Genomic DNA, 13,727 nt, shown 5'->3' with positions numbered 1-13,727 from the left:
ATCTATTTAAATGGTAATATGTTTGAAAATTTTTGTTTTATGTTCCAAAAATGATACGTGACATGTGAATTAATCACTGTTAAAATTTGTGACTTGGAACTTTTCCTTCAATTATAAAACCACATAGCAAGTTGTATGTTCCTTCATAAAATGACTCATCTTCCACCCAAAGATTACAGTTATTAGAACACTTCCTCTGGCCTTTGTGTGTGCCAAAACTACTAGAATAAGGACAAAACAAGAGGGATTTATACCTAAGCCAAACCTACCTTGTCTTGAATCATGAAGGCTAAGTCCTATAGATTGCCGTAATAGACACACGTATCTTTATATTCTTACCAATGGAAATGTTTTGTTTACTACCCCATTTTTCCTCTCCAAAGCTGTGTTTCTTTATACTAATACCTCGTGTTGATTTCTCATTCTATCAGGAAGAAAGCCCCAGTTCAGACTTAGTTTTATGTAGTATTTTTCCTGATGTTTTCGCAGTTCTTTCTGATGGGAGGGTAGCACAGAGACATGAACTGGTAGATTGAAGAGCAGGAGGCAGCAAATACAGAGAATCAGGAGGCGTCAGACTGGAAAAATTTTCTGTATGGTCAGAAAAAGAAAACAGCATGAGCCAACAAGATTGTGAAAGAAAACCCAGAAAACTGAGATTGAATGTGAACAAATGGCCCTGGCTGGCAGAAAGGAGGAATCCAAGTAACTTTTGAACACAGTACTCTGACACCCTCCATGAGACACGTTCTAAAGACAAAATTAACTACAAGATAAAAAAAATCTTGAACTCCACTTAGTAGACATTTTGGTAGTAATATTATTACTAGAAATGTGTGACCTGAGTCTAATCATGAGGAAACAGGCAAAGCCAAACTGTGGGAACAAAGCAGCCATCCAATTGTCAACATCATGAAAGACCAAAAGAAAAGAAAAGAAAAAAGTAGGGCTCTGGTTCTAGAGTAAAGGAGATTAAAGAGATACGACAACTAAGCACAACGTGTGGTCCTTGACTCTAGCCCCTGTTGGGGCTTACAAGGAAAGGACATTATTGGGTTGTGAATATGACTTATGTAGCAGATACCATCAGTGCTAAGGTCTTCAGTATGAAGAGGGTAGTGTGGAAATGTAGGAGCATGTTTTTGTTCTTACAAGATACATGGTGAAGTGTCATGATATCTGCCTGCAACTTACTTTCATAGTTCTGGGGTGGGGGAAAGTGTGTGTTCAGAGACCCACAGGAAGGGATAGGGGAGAGCAAATGTGGCAAAATGTGGCCTCAAACCAGAACAACAAAAAAACACAATAGCAGGGGTGCCTGGGTGGCTCAGTCAAGTTAAGCGTCAGACTCTTGATTTCAGCTCAGGTCATGATCCCACTGTTTGTGACATGGAGCCCCACATGGGACTGTGCTGTCAGTGCAGGGCCTGCTTGGGATTTTCTCTCTCTCCCTCTCTTTCTCTCTGCCTCTCCCGCGATTGTGTGCGCTCTCTCTCTCTCTGTCTCAGTCAAGAATAAGGAAAAAACAAAGCACGGTTGCACTTAGTGAGGATATGTTTGCCAAGTTTTGTCTTTTTTTATAATGCTTATTTTGTTTTTTTTTCTTCTTTCTTTTATAACTGTAAAAGTAATAGTTGGGGCACCTGGGTGGCTCAGTCGGTTAAGTGTCTGACTCTTGATTTTGGCTCAGGTCATGATCTCACAGTCATGAGATCAAGCCCTACATGGGGCTTTGCTGGGTGTGGAGCCTGCTTAGTATTCTGTCTTCCTTTGCCCTTTCCCCACTTGCTTGCTCTCTCTGTCTCAAAAAAAAGTAATAGTTGCTCATTACAGATCATCTGGATACCAGAAAACGATAAATATCCCTAATTCTGCCTATAGATATTATTTACTATTGAATTAAATTATAACCAGACATTATATACAATTTTCTCTTTTACATTTTTGCTAACAGGTTGTATTTTTCTACAAAATTGAATCGGTAACTTTGCCAACGTGATTTTTTAAGAGCTTCATCATTCCCTTCATATATTCAACCATTCACTTAATGAACATATGGATTGTTTCCAATTTTTTCCTAGTTTAATATTGCTGTAATGACCATTTGTGTTTTTTGTGTTGGTTTTTTTTTTTAAGTTTATTTATTTATTTTGAGAGAGCACGAGCTGGGGAGGGGCAGAGAGAGAGGGAGAGAGAGAGAATCCCAGGCAGGCTCAGCACCGTCGGTTCAATCCCACGAACCATGAGATCATGACCTGAGCTGAAATCAAATCAGACGTTCAACCGACTGAGCAACCCCAGCATCCTTCACCCCTCATGTTTTAAATTGCTAGCTGTTTCTCCTTTTTATTTCCTGAAGATATGCTCCTCCAGAGTGTATGGGACCTTGTAATTGATTATAACTATTTGGCAACATAAGAAGCTGGGATTATTATTTATTTTGTAATGCATATATGTTTTACGACCTAGAATTATGATGATAATTTCAATGAAAATGGAACTGGAGAAGGAGTAAAAGTTGAGTCAGAAGATACCAACTTAAATCAAGACCAAGCCAAAGAATTCGAATGTAGTCCCCAAGAAAACATCAGTGCCACTGAGACTGTTGAACGATGTGATGACCCTAAAAGTGAAGCTAAAAAGTAAGTCACGTTGATGGTGTTTTCTAATTAACGTTGGTAGTAAGAATGCCTTCTCATAGATCAGATAACATCCCGCCCACAGTTACGAAGTAGATCATGTATATCCGTGACTTCCACGTTACCCAGACAGACAGGTGCAGCATGTGGGAAAGAGGATACTGGAGGAATGGGCTCACGGACATTTCAGCAATATCGCCCAAATCAGAAAGTCGCTTTGATCCAGTTTTCATCCTGTTGAGGTCTTATTTTGTCCCGAATCTGTAATACTTGGCACTCAAGTGAGAACAAGGCTCCTGATGAGGCCGCACCCCGCTTGCCTGCAGCATTGCTGACTGTGTCTTCATCCTCACGGTGGTCCTCCTGAGTCTGGCCCCACAGTGCAGGTCATTAGGATTTATACCGCAGCCTGGGGCCTTCCTGCTGGAAGGAGCCCTGGAATTTTGGTGCTGCACAAGGTCTTAGTGGCTGCCAGAGGAAGGTTCTTCTCAAGGGAGATAGCATACCTTGTCCTCCCCTTCCTGCCTTGTCTTTCTTCTCTCCATCCTCTGTTCCTCTAGAGCAGAGAAGTAATTTCTTATTCCTTGAGGAAAGATCTGAACAGTAAGTAGCCTCAGGTCCCTGTCTAGGACCATGAGAAAGGGTTCAATTGACCCAGTAAAGTGGGAGCCTGAGTTGCAAATGCTGAACACCAGAGCACCAGTGAAGGGGCGGTGAGTGCATTTGGGGGTTTAGGAATTCAGGGGGCGTCAGTGAGGGACACAGGACAGAGGCCTGGACTAGGGCTGTAGCTGTAGGAAAAGGAAGGAGAGGAACCACACAAACCGGTAAAGTGTTTCAGCTGTGTTTCAACTGATTTAAGTAAATTCGTTAGTGTTTGTGTCAACTTTTCACATCTTTTTTTTAATTAATTTTTTAAATTTAAATCCAAGTTACTTAACATATAGTGTAATAATGATTTCAAGAGTAGAATTTAGTGATTCATCACTTACTTACAATACCCAGTGCTCATCCCAACACGTGCCCTCCTTAATGCCCTTCACCCATTTAACCCATCTCCCCACCCAACACCCCTCCAGCAACCCTCAGTTCTTTGCATTTAAGTCTCTTATGATCTGTCTCTTCCCTTCCCCTGTGTTCATCTGTTTTGTTTCTTAAATTCCACATGTGAAGGAAATCATGTGATACTTGTCTTTGACTAATTTCGCTTAGCATCATACACTAATTCCATCCACATTGCTGCCAATGGCAAGATTTCCTTTTTTTTTTTTGATTGCCAAGTAGTATTCCATTGTATATGTATATACACCACATCTTTATTCATCAGTTGATGGACATTTGGGATCTTTCCGTACTTTGGCTGTTGTCAATAATGCTGCTATAAACATTGTGGTACATGTGCCCCTTCGAATCAGCACTCCTATATCCTTTGGATAAGTACCTAGTAGTGCAGTTGCTGGGTCGTAGGGTAGTTCTGTTTTTAATTTTTTGAGAAACCTCCACACTGTTTCCAGAGTGGCTGTACCAGGTTGGATTCCCACCAGCAGTGCAAAAGGGTTCCTCTTTCTACACATCCTCACCAACATCTGTTGTTGCCTGAGTTGTTAAATGTTAGCCATTTTAACAAATGTGAAGTGCTATGTCATTGTGGTTTTAATTTGTATTTTCCTGATGATGAGTGATGTTGAGCATTTTTTCATGTGTCCGTTAGTCATCTGGATGTCTTCTTTGGAAAAGTGTCTGTTCATGTCTTTTGCCCATTTCTTCACTGAATTATTTGATTTTTGGGTGTTGAGTTTGGTAAGTTCTTTATAGATTTTGGATCCTAACCCTTTATCTGATAAGTCATTTGCAAAAATCTTCTTCCATTCCATCGATGCCTTTTAGTTTTGCTGTTTTCTTTTGCTGTGCAGAAGCTTTTAAGCTTGATGAGATCCCAGTAGTTCATTTTTTATTTTGTTTCTCTTGCCTCTGGAGACGTGTTGAGTAAGAAGTTGCTGGAGCGCCTGGGTCACTCAGTCGGTTAAGAAGTTGCTGAGGCCAAGGTCAAAGAGGTTGTTGCCTGGTTTCTTCTCTAGGATATAGATGGCTTCCTGTCGTACATATAGCTCTTTCATCCATTTTGAGTTTATTTTTGTGTATGGTGTAAGTGGTCCAGGTTCATTGTTTTGCACATCGCTGTCCAGTTTTCCCAACACCATTTGCCGAAGAGATTGTCGTTTTTCCATTGGATTTTCTTTCCTGCTTTGTCGAAGATTGGTTGGCCATACATCTGTGGGTCCATTTCTGGGTTCTCTATTCTGTTTCATTGATCTATGTGTCTGTTTTTGTGCCAGTACCATGCTGTCTTGATGATTACAGCTTTGTAATACAGCTTGAAGTCTGGAATTGTGATACCTCCTGCTTTGTTTTTTTTTTTTTTTTTCCAGGATTGCTTTGGCTATTCAGGGTCTTTTCTCGTTCCATTCAAATTTTAGGATTGTTCTAGCTCTGTGAAGAATGCTGGTGTTATTTTGGTTGGGATTGCATTGAATATGTAGATTGCTTTGGGTAGTATCAACATTTTAACAGTACTTTTTCTTCCATTCCATGAGTGTGGAATGTTTTTCCATATTTTTGTGTTGTCTTCAATTTCTTTCATAAGATTTCTATTGTTTTCAGTGTATGGATTTTTCACCTCTTTGTTTAGGTTTATTCATAGGTATTTTATGGTTTTGGGTGCAATTGTAAATGGGATCAATTCCTTGACTTCTCTTTCTGCTGCTTCATTCTTGGTGTATAGAAATGCAACCAATTTCTGTACATTGATTTTATATCTTGTGACTTTGCTGAATTCATGGATCAGTTCTGGAAGTTTGTGGGTGGAGTCTTTTGAGTGTTTCACACAGAGTATCATATCATCTGTGAAGAGTAAGTTAAAAGTTTGACTTCCTCCTTACTGATTTGGATGCCTTTTGTTTCTTTGTTGTCTGATTGCTGAGGCCAGGACTTCCAACACTATGTTAAACAACAGTGGCAAGAGCGTACATCCCTGTCATGTTCCTGACCTTAGAGGGCAAGCTCTCATTTTTTCCCCATTGAGGCTGTTATTAGCAGGTGGTTCTTACCCTTTCTTTTGATGGGATGTATCACATTGATTTGGGGATATTGAACCAGCCCTGCATCCCAAGAATAAATCCTACTTGATTGTGGTGAATGATTCTTTTAATGTATTGTTGGATCCAGTTTGCTAGTGTCTTGGGAATTTTTGCATCCATGTTCATAAGGGAAATTGGTCTGTAGCTTTCCTTTTGAGTACGGTCTTTGAAGCTTCTGGGTGAAGCTGGTCTGCTTCGTCAATCCTTGCCATTGTGGCATCCATTCAAGATGATAACATTTTGATTATAACATTTTAAATTCTGGCTGACTAGATTTTATTTCTTTTATCTCCGCAGAAAGGGATTCTCTGGTGTCTTCTATGCGTTTTTCAACCTTAGCTAGTATTCTTATTATCGTGGTTCTAAATTCTAGTTCAGACATCTTGCTTATTATCTGCATTAAGTCCCTGGCTGTCGTTTCTTCCTGTTCTTCCTTTTGGGGTGAATTCCTTCATCTTGTCATTTTGGAAGAAGAAAAAAAATTAATAAAATAAAACATTGAAATTGAAAAATTTAAAAACAAGAAAAATAAAGGGAAGCTAGATCCTTAGGTGTGTTTTGGTCTGCATGTTGAAAGAAGCTTGATAAAATAGGGGAAAAGGGGAAAGGAAAAAAAATGTAAGAAAAAGTTTGGAAATTAAAATATAATAAAGTAAAGAAAATGAAATAGAATAATAAATTTAAGAAAATAAAGTAAAAAAAAATTGAAATAAAATTTTCTCTTTCGGTATCCAAGAAAGAGAAAGAAAAGAAAGGAAAAAAAAACAGAATTTAAGCAAAAATAGAAGCAAAGAAAACAAATAAATGAACCAGCAAACAAAATGAAACCCGAATGAAGTTCCATCCAGTTTCCCCTAGAACTGAAACTATGAAACCTTCTAATAGCCTGTACACTAAGCAGGTGGTTTTGACCTCTGCTGGTCTTCTAGGGGATGGCTTGGTGTAATGGCTCCGTTCTCCGGTATGTGGCACCACTTAACTTATTGGAGTGGATTGGTATGGTGTGCATGCATGTGCACACATGGGATTGCATGGGAGAGGTGAAAGTGGCTTCACCCAGCTCCTAGTCTCTGGAGCAGGAACTTTGTACTCTAACTGATCCATGATCAAGCACCCCTTCTTTGTCTCAGGCCTCCGTCCACAGCCCACCTCTACCCTGTCCATGTCCAAGCCGTCCACCTGCCAGACAACACCTCCCTCCAGAGTTTTATCTCAGATGGGGTTGTGTTTCAAAACCGCGCACTTCAAAGACCCCCATGGCTCAGACCCACTCCGACGCTATGGGGGAAGGTCTTGCTGAGGAATGGCCGGGTGCTGGCTTGTCCCAGAAAACGTTCATGTGATGGCGCAGCAGCAGAAGTTCAGAGGTTGTGGCAAATCACAAGACACAGCAAGCACCAGGTTTCACTGTACTCTGCATCTTTGTCCCAATACCAGCAAATATGGCTGCTTTCTGGGGTCTGCTGGGACCTTTGCCTGTGTGGAAGCCATATGCCCTCTACCAAATGCTCTCTAAGCAGGGGACCCACTTCTCCCTGTATGGGACAGAGACCCCTGAGACCTTGCTGCCTGCTCCTGGGGATTCACCCTGCTTCCTCATCTGAGCACTGCCAGGTACTGAGGTCCAGAACTTCAGACTCTGTGCTCTACTGTTTATAGAATCCTAATGGTATTGAAACCCCCTTCTTTCTCCCCATCAGTAATTTTGGGGAACAGATTTCCTGTTCAGTCCTCTACGAGTGTTCTCACTCTCTCTTTCTCTTTATCTCCAGCTGCTTCCGGGGGAGTGCTTTTATTGCACGCTACTGCTGTGCCACTCTCCCCCTTTCTGTCCTTTCTCTGCAGAAATGGCTCCCTATGCTCCACGGCTTTTCTCTCCCCCAATTCATGTCTCCGCAATGCATACCTGCCTAATTCTGTGACTCAAGTTACTGTTGTGTTAATCCTCAGATCAGCTTCCTAGTTGTTCAAAATGGTTTGTTGCTGATCTAGTTTTTTGTTTTTGGGGACGAGACGAGCTCAGGATCTACATACTACTCTACCATCTTAACTCCCTCCTCAAATTTGACATCACACGTGATCTCTAAATTTGCTCTTTAAAGCAGTTCATTTGAGATGTGAAAATTAATTAGGTTGGCCATAAAAATTAGTGAATTAGCCCTTAAAGTGCATGTCACTCTTTTGAATCTTCTTGGGAGCAAGGTAGCAATTAAGGATACGTTATTGGGGCACCTGGGTGGCTCAGTCGGTTGAGCGTCCGACTTCGGCTCAGGTCATGATCTCACAGTCTGTGAGTTCGAGCCCCACGTCAGGCTGTGTGCTGACAGCTCAGAGCCTGGAGCCTGTTTCAGATTCTGTGTCTCCCTCTCTCTCTCTGACCTTCCCCCGTTCATGCTCTCTCTCTCTGTCTCAAAAATAAATAAACGTTAAAAAAAAAAAAAGGGATACGTTATTATTGGATTATACAGAATTCTTTAATTTATTTTCCAGTGCTCCTAAACCCAAAGGAAAGAAAGCCAAAGATATGAAGAAATCTGTCAAAGTACCTGCTGAACAACAGGCAGTGGTAGGTCAAAGTCATATTGACATGTTTTCAGTAGACCTTGTTTAAGTAATCTAAATTCTTAATTCTAATTCTAAAGACATAAGTATTTGGTGAACCGTTCTGCACCTACTGTATATATAGGTGTGGATCCATCAACAGTTTTTCTTGGTGGATGTAGAATGTATAGATAGGTGTGTCATTGTTTTTCTTTAAAAAGCACATTGGAAATACCAAACTGTACTAAAACAGTTACTGTTCTGTTTTCCATTACTTGAAATCTAAAACCTTGATCTGGTCCATATGGTACATGCTATTGAACGTCTCAGGACTCTTTAAAGTTGATGGTGCTGGCTGATGGGGACTTAACTTCTAAGAACAGCTGCCTCTTTGGAAGCCTGTCTTGGTGGCTGTCATTTTGATAAAAGTTCTTTATTTTGAATTATTTGATATTTAATCTCAGCGTGAAAACATAAATCACTGCACTCAGGTAATAACACTTTAATTGATGTATTTTTTTCTCTCTTCAGAGTGATGTTCTTATCAGCTGTACAACCTGCCATAGTGAATTTCCATCCCGGAATAAACTTTTTGACCATCTGAAGGCCACAGGTCATGCGAGAGCACCTTCATCATGTTCTTTAAACAGTGTAACAAGTAGTCGAAGCAAGAAAGAGAAACGTAAAAACAGATAGAAATTCTGTCAACACTTTTTCTTTTTGATTGTTTCTAGATTTTAAAACCAAAAACTGAACTGAAATCATCTAAACAGTTAAAATTTCAGTGATCTGCAATTTATTGCATTGTGGAAGATTATTTTTTATCTTGTAAAAACATTTTTTCGTTTAATATATATATTTTTAAACATTTCATTAATGGTTGAATTCTACTTTGCCATCTGAATTGACTTGAATGTCTCAAAACAGGTAAATATTGTAAAGTATGCATTCTTGATTTCTCTTGGCTCATGTGAACAGAAATGTACAGGGAGAATTAAATTATTTTAACACATACAGATGCTCCTTTCTGTTTTGTTTTGTGGAATTCACATAGTATTTTCACATGATTCAATGCTTTTGTATTGTTATACTTCATGATCTGTCAAAGACAGATTGTTTTAAAATCATCGTAGAGTTTTTTTTCCCACTTGATAACATGACTCCAGTTCTGACTTTCAAATTATTTCTAAATAATCTATTGTTGATTACTGTATTTTTTTCTTCAAGGACAGTGATAGGTAGAAACAATATTGAGCATACATATATTATATTACATACTAATACCTCTTCAAGGTGTCACTGTTGATTTTGAGATTTTATAAGTAATTATCAGTAAGGTAGATCTTTGGTGTTTTGCTCTGATTTAAATTGTGGAGGTGGGGCGCCTGGGTGGCTCAGTCGGTTAAGCGTCCGACTTCGGCTCAGGTCATGATCTCACGGTTCTTGAGTTCGAGCCCTGTGTCGGGCTCTGTGCTGACAGCTCAGAGCCTGGAGCCTGCTTCTGATTCTGTCTCTCTCTGTCTCTGCCTCTCCCTTACTCACGCTCCGTCTCTGTCTCTCAAAAATAAATAAATGTAAATTGTGGAGGTGGAAGCAAATTAATGAAGATGTTGCTTCCTTCTTTGACACAGTGACAGCCATAAAGCATTATGGATCAAGGTGGTGGATGGTTCAGATTTTATACCGACTTTTTAAAAAAGAATATTCTGCCTTGGGGTTTGTTTTTTCACTATTTTCAAAAGTTTTTAATTTTGTTTTTTTCATCATTTAATGGAAGACACTTTTTAATAAAAGTTTTTTCATAGGGCTGATATTTATGCCATGCATTCTATAGCAAAGATGAATATTGACTCAAAGGAAATCTGGAGAATTGTTGAAAGTGAGTGTGGTCAAGTATATGGACCAGTGATGAGCCAGATTTTAGGATGAGGATGGATTAAGTAGGCAGTTCTTCTAGTTGGCCTTGAGAGTAACTCTGAACTCACTAGCTTAAAATATATACTTTCTGTTGAGCAAAGTTCTCTCCTTATGTCCTTGAATCCTCAAATGAAGGAATCTTCAATTATGCATGAGCTCTAGAACCTGAATCTCCGATGGCAAGGACTTTCCTGAAAGTCTCATGGGATAGTATTGAGCTCAATCATTCTGTGTGCTTGACTTGAAAATATGCATTTGTATTTTAATTTTTAATTGTTTCCTTCTTCATTTAGAGATATAAGTAGATTCTCTTTATCTTTTTTCCTTTTTGTTTCTAACTTCTATCACTAACTTCTCCTAATTGACGTTTCTTGTCCTTTTCTTGTCCCTTCAGGGAGAATAGCAGCCAGGTCACAGGGCTCTTCCTCCCAGGCTTGATCTGAAAACGTGCCCCCCTCCTCTAACAGAACGAGGTGGATTGGCTGTAATTATGAATAGGAATATTGATGAGCAGGAGGACATACTGATTGCATGTACACTAAAAATGTGAAGTCCTCTTGAAATGCCCTATAAATGCCCTTCAGACTTTTTGCTTTCGCTTGTAACCACCATGCAGGTGTTCAGTTTCTGCTTCATGTGAGGGTTGGTAGGGCTTACTTGTCACTTTTATTCTGATTGGCAAAACTTAACCAGATTTTGAAGGGATCTTCATCAGCTGTGATTAAAAGTTAGAGCTCATTTGTAGTCCTGTGCATGTAATGCTGACCAGTTGTTTAACTTCTCCGAATTTCTTTCTCCTCATCTCTAACAGTTCTTAGCATAGTATTGTCTCCCTTTATCTTACAGGATTATTACAAAGGGCAGATAAGATAGTATTATGAAAGTGCTTTCTAAATACAAAAGCTTTATATAGAATGTTGAATTTAAATGCGTTAAATCTTTTTTAGTTAAATTTAGTTGAATTAAATGTGTATTAAGTTTTTTGGGAATGTCCTTCCTATATACTAATCTACTTCTGAAGAGGAAAACAGCAACATGTATTATGCTGAAGGTAAAAGGTTATTTTTGGTGAATCATAGACATTCTATTTCATTTGTCTGAAGGAAAACAGAATAGTCTAAAATACACGAGCACGTACCTTACATTGATCTCATTAAAGGTCAGTGGTAACCATCACCTTGACTGAAATAAGTTGAGGTATGGAAGATGGATGGAATGTGGGTTCTGTGAGGAGAGGGTTAGGGCAGATCCCATATTCTCTCCGTAATTCACTGAGTGGCGCCAAAGCTGGGGTTCTCTAGAAAGCCCAGTGAGACTTTTTCTGTTTCAGAATAGGAGCAGTATCCTTACTTAGCAAAAGTACACGATGGGAAAATAGAACTGCATCAAAATAAAAGCTCTTTGTAGGATGGTAGGCGGCACGAGTAAAAAGACAAGTCTCAGACTGGGAGAAGTTGTTTGCAATATGTATAAGTGACAGGATTAGTATCCAGAATACATGAAAAAGTCCCTCCTACAAATCAGTGAGCAAATGACAACCATGTATTAATTAATACCTCAGTTCTCAAACTTTTTTGGTCTCAAGACCTCTTCACACACTTAAAAATTGAGAACTCCACAGAGTGTGTGTGTGTGTTTAGGTTCTATCTATTGATACTTACTCTCCTAGAAATTAAAATAGAAGAATTTTTAAAGTATTAAAAATAGTACAGGTTATGAAATTACACAGTTATGAAAAAGAACTTTCAAAGTTTAATGAGAGGAATTGGCTTAACATTTCTGAAAACTTCTTTGTCTAGCTTAATGAAAGATAGCCAGATTCTCAAATTGGCTTCTGCAGTCGGTCTGTTGCTCTGTGTTTGGTTAAAATATATGAAGAAAATGGAGCTTCACATGGGTCGGAAATTGGAAAAGGAAGGACCTTGGGGGCCAGTTTGGAATCCCCAGGGTCCTCACATGACACCGAGACCACATTAGAAAAGTGAATAAAAATTTGAACAGAAAAAACTTGAATAGTTTAAAAATATGAAAAGATGATCATCGTTACTGATAACCAGGGGACTATGACTTAATTTTTGTTTCATGCTTTCAGACCGGCAGAAGGCAAAAAGTCTCACAAGATCAAGATTGAATGTTAGGATGAAGAAATGAAAATTGATTTCTTCTGAAGTAAAATTGATTCAGTTCGATGATGTCTGTGAAAGTTGAAGATATGGATAGCCTGTGACCCTTGGCTCTGTGACCCTGGGCACATAACTAGAGTCTCCCTTCTCAGAGTCCACAGAGCTGCAGTGTGGACTTCACCTGGGAACTCTCTCTGGAGTGCAGCTCTCCGGTTCCGCCCGGGACTTGCCGTGTGACCATCTGTTGTTAACAAGATTTCTCAGGGGATTCCTACGCTCCTTGAAGCTTGAGGAGCAGTACTCAGAGACCCTTGCGTGTGTGTACAGGGCACATTATTACTACATGGACGCTCACAGCTAAATTGTTTTAAAATACTTAAATGTCCATGAACAAGACAATGGGTATGTCCATGAACAAGACAACTGAGGCCTATTTATAAGTGGGCAAACAATTGAGCAGTTAAAATGAGGGAACTTGATCTGTAATACCAGTGGATAGCTGTTGAAAAAATGTTGGGTGAGAATAAGCCAATCAGAAGATGAAACGTATGCCATTTATAAAGTTTTTAAAAATACTGTTGTTGTCTATGAAGAGAAAGTAGAGAAACCTCGCTGGGAAGCACTGATGAGAAAAGTAATCGCCTCCAGAAAAGGGAGAGTAACGGAATCGGTGCGGCAGCAGGAGGGACCTCATCTGAGTCCTTTTTTTCTCAGATCTGGAGGAAAATATTCGCATTTGTTATTTCTGGATGGTGGGTAGTGAGGGTTAAGCCGATTTTCATGAAATACTTCAAACAGAACTCTGAGTTAATGTTTCCCTTCTGGCCAGCAGAAAATACACCCTCACGAAAGGGGAGAGGAAGGGTTTAAGATCTCCATTTTACTCCTGGCATGTTTTGTAAGCACATGGTGGAAGAGGCTTTTACAGCCTCTCAGTCCCCTTCTTCCCTCAAACTCTGATATCTTGTTGGCACAAAGCCACCCAGCACATAACGATCATCTTCCCAGCCTCCCAACAGCTAGATATCAGTAAGTTCTGGCCAGTGATTTGAGCAACTCTTGGGACGTGCCCTTCAAGGCGTGGGATGTCTTTATTCCTTCCTCTTGCGGGCTTACAGGAAGAGGTAGCAGCCGGAGCTCTAAGCCCAGTCTGGGACCATGAGTCCTTCCGGGGCAGAGCAACTAAAGCACAGGAGCTTGACGCCTCAGAGGGACTCTCCAAGCCCCAGACTACCTACCTCTGCACCCCAGAGAAATCTCCCACGTTACAGAAGCCTCTGTTGTTTGAGGCTTTGGGTCACAGGTGACTCAAGCCCTGACTGATTCGGCATGTGCACGGTCACCTAAATGAGAGGTATGACTTCAACAGT

The 13,727-nt window shown here is 39.9% G+C and overlaps 1 protein-coding gene across 1 annotated transcript in view; it reads left to right on the top strand.

The window, feature by feature from the left end:
• Positions 1-9,331, top strand: part of DNAJC21 (DnaJ heat shock protein family (Hsp40) member C21) — a 29,350-nt gene extending 20,019 nt beyond the window's left edge. The window contains exons 10-12 of the mRNA XM_049648197.1: positions 2,470-2,642; positions 8,267-8,342; positions 8,849-9,331. Of these exons, the coding sequence (XP_049504154.1) occupies positions 2,470-2,642; positions 8,267-8,342; positions 8,849-9,013 (414 nt within the window). The 3' untranslated portion in view covers positions 9,014-9,331. The remainder of the gene's footprint in view (positions 1-2,469; positions 2,643-8,266; positions 8,343-8,848) is intronic.
• The last annotated feature ends 4,396 nt before the right edge of the window (positions 9,332-13,727 follow it).

This window comes from Panthera uncia (assembly GCF_023721935.1).
Source record: "Panthera uncia isolate 11264 chromosome A1 unlocalized genomic scaffold, Puncia_PCG_1.0 HiC_scaffold_17, whole genome shotgun sequence".
NCBI classification, from domain to species: Eukaryota; Metazoa; Chordata; class Mammalia; order Carnivora; family Felidae; genus Panthera; species Panthera uncia.
The sequence above is the reverse complement of the archived record's forward strand: the minus strand, read 5'-3'. Positions and strand labels throughout refer to the sequence as shown.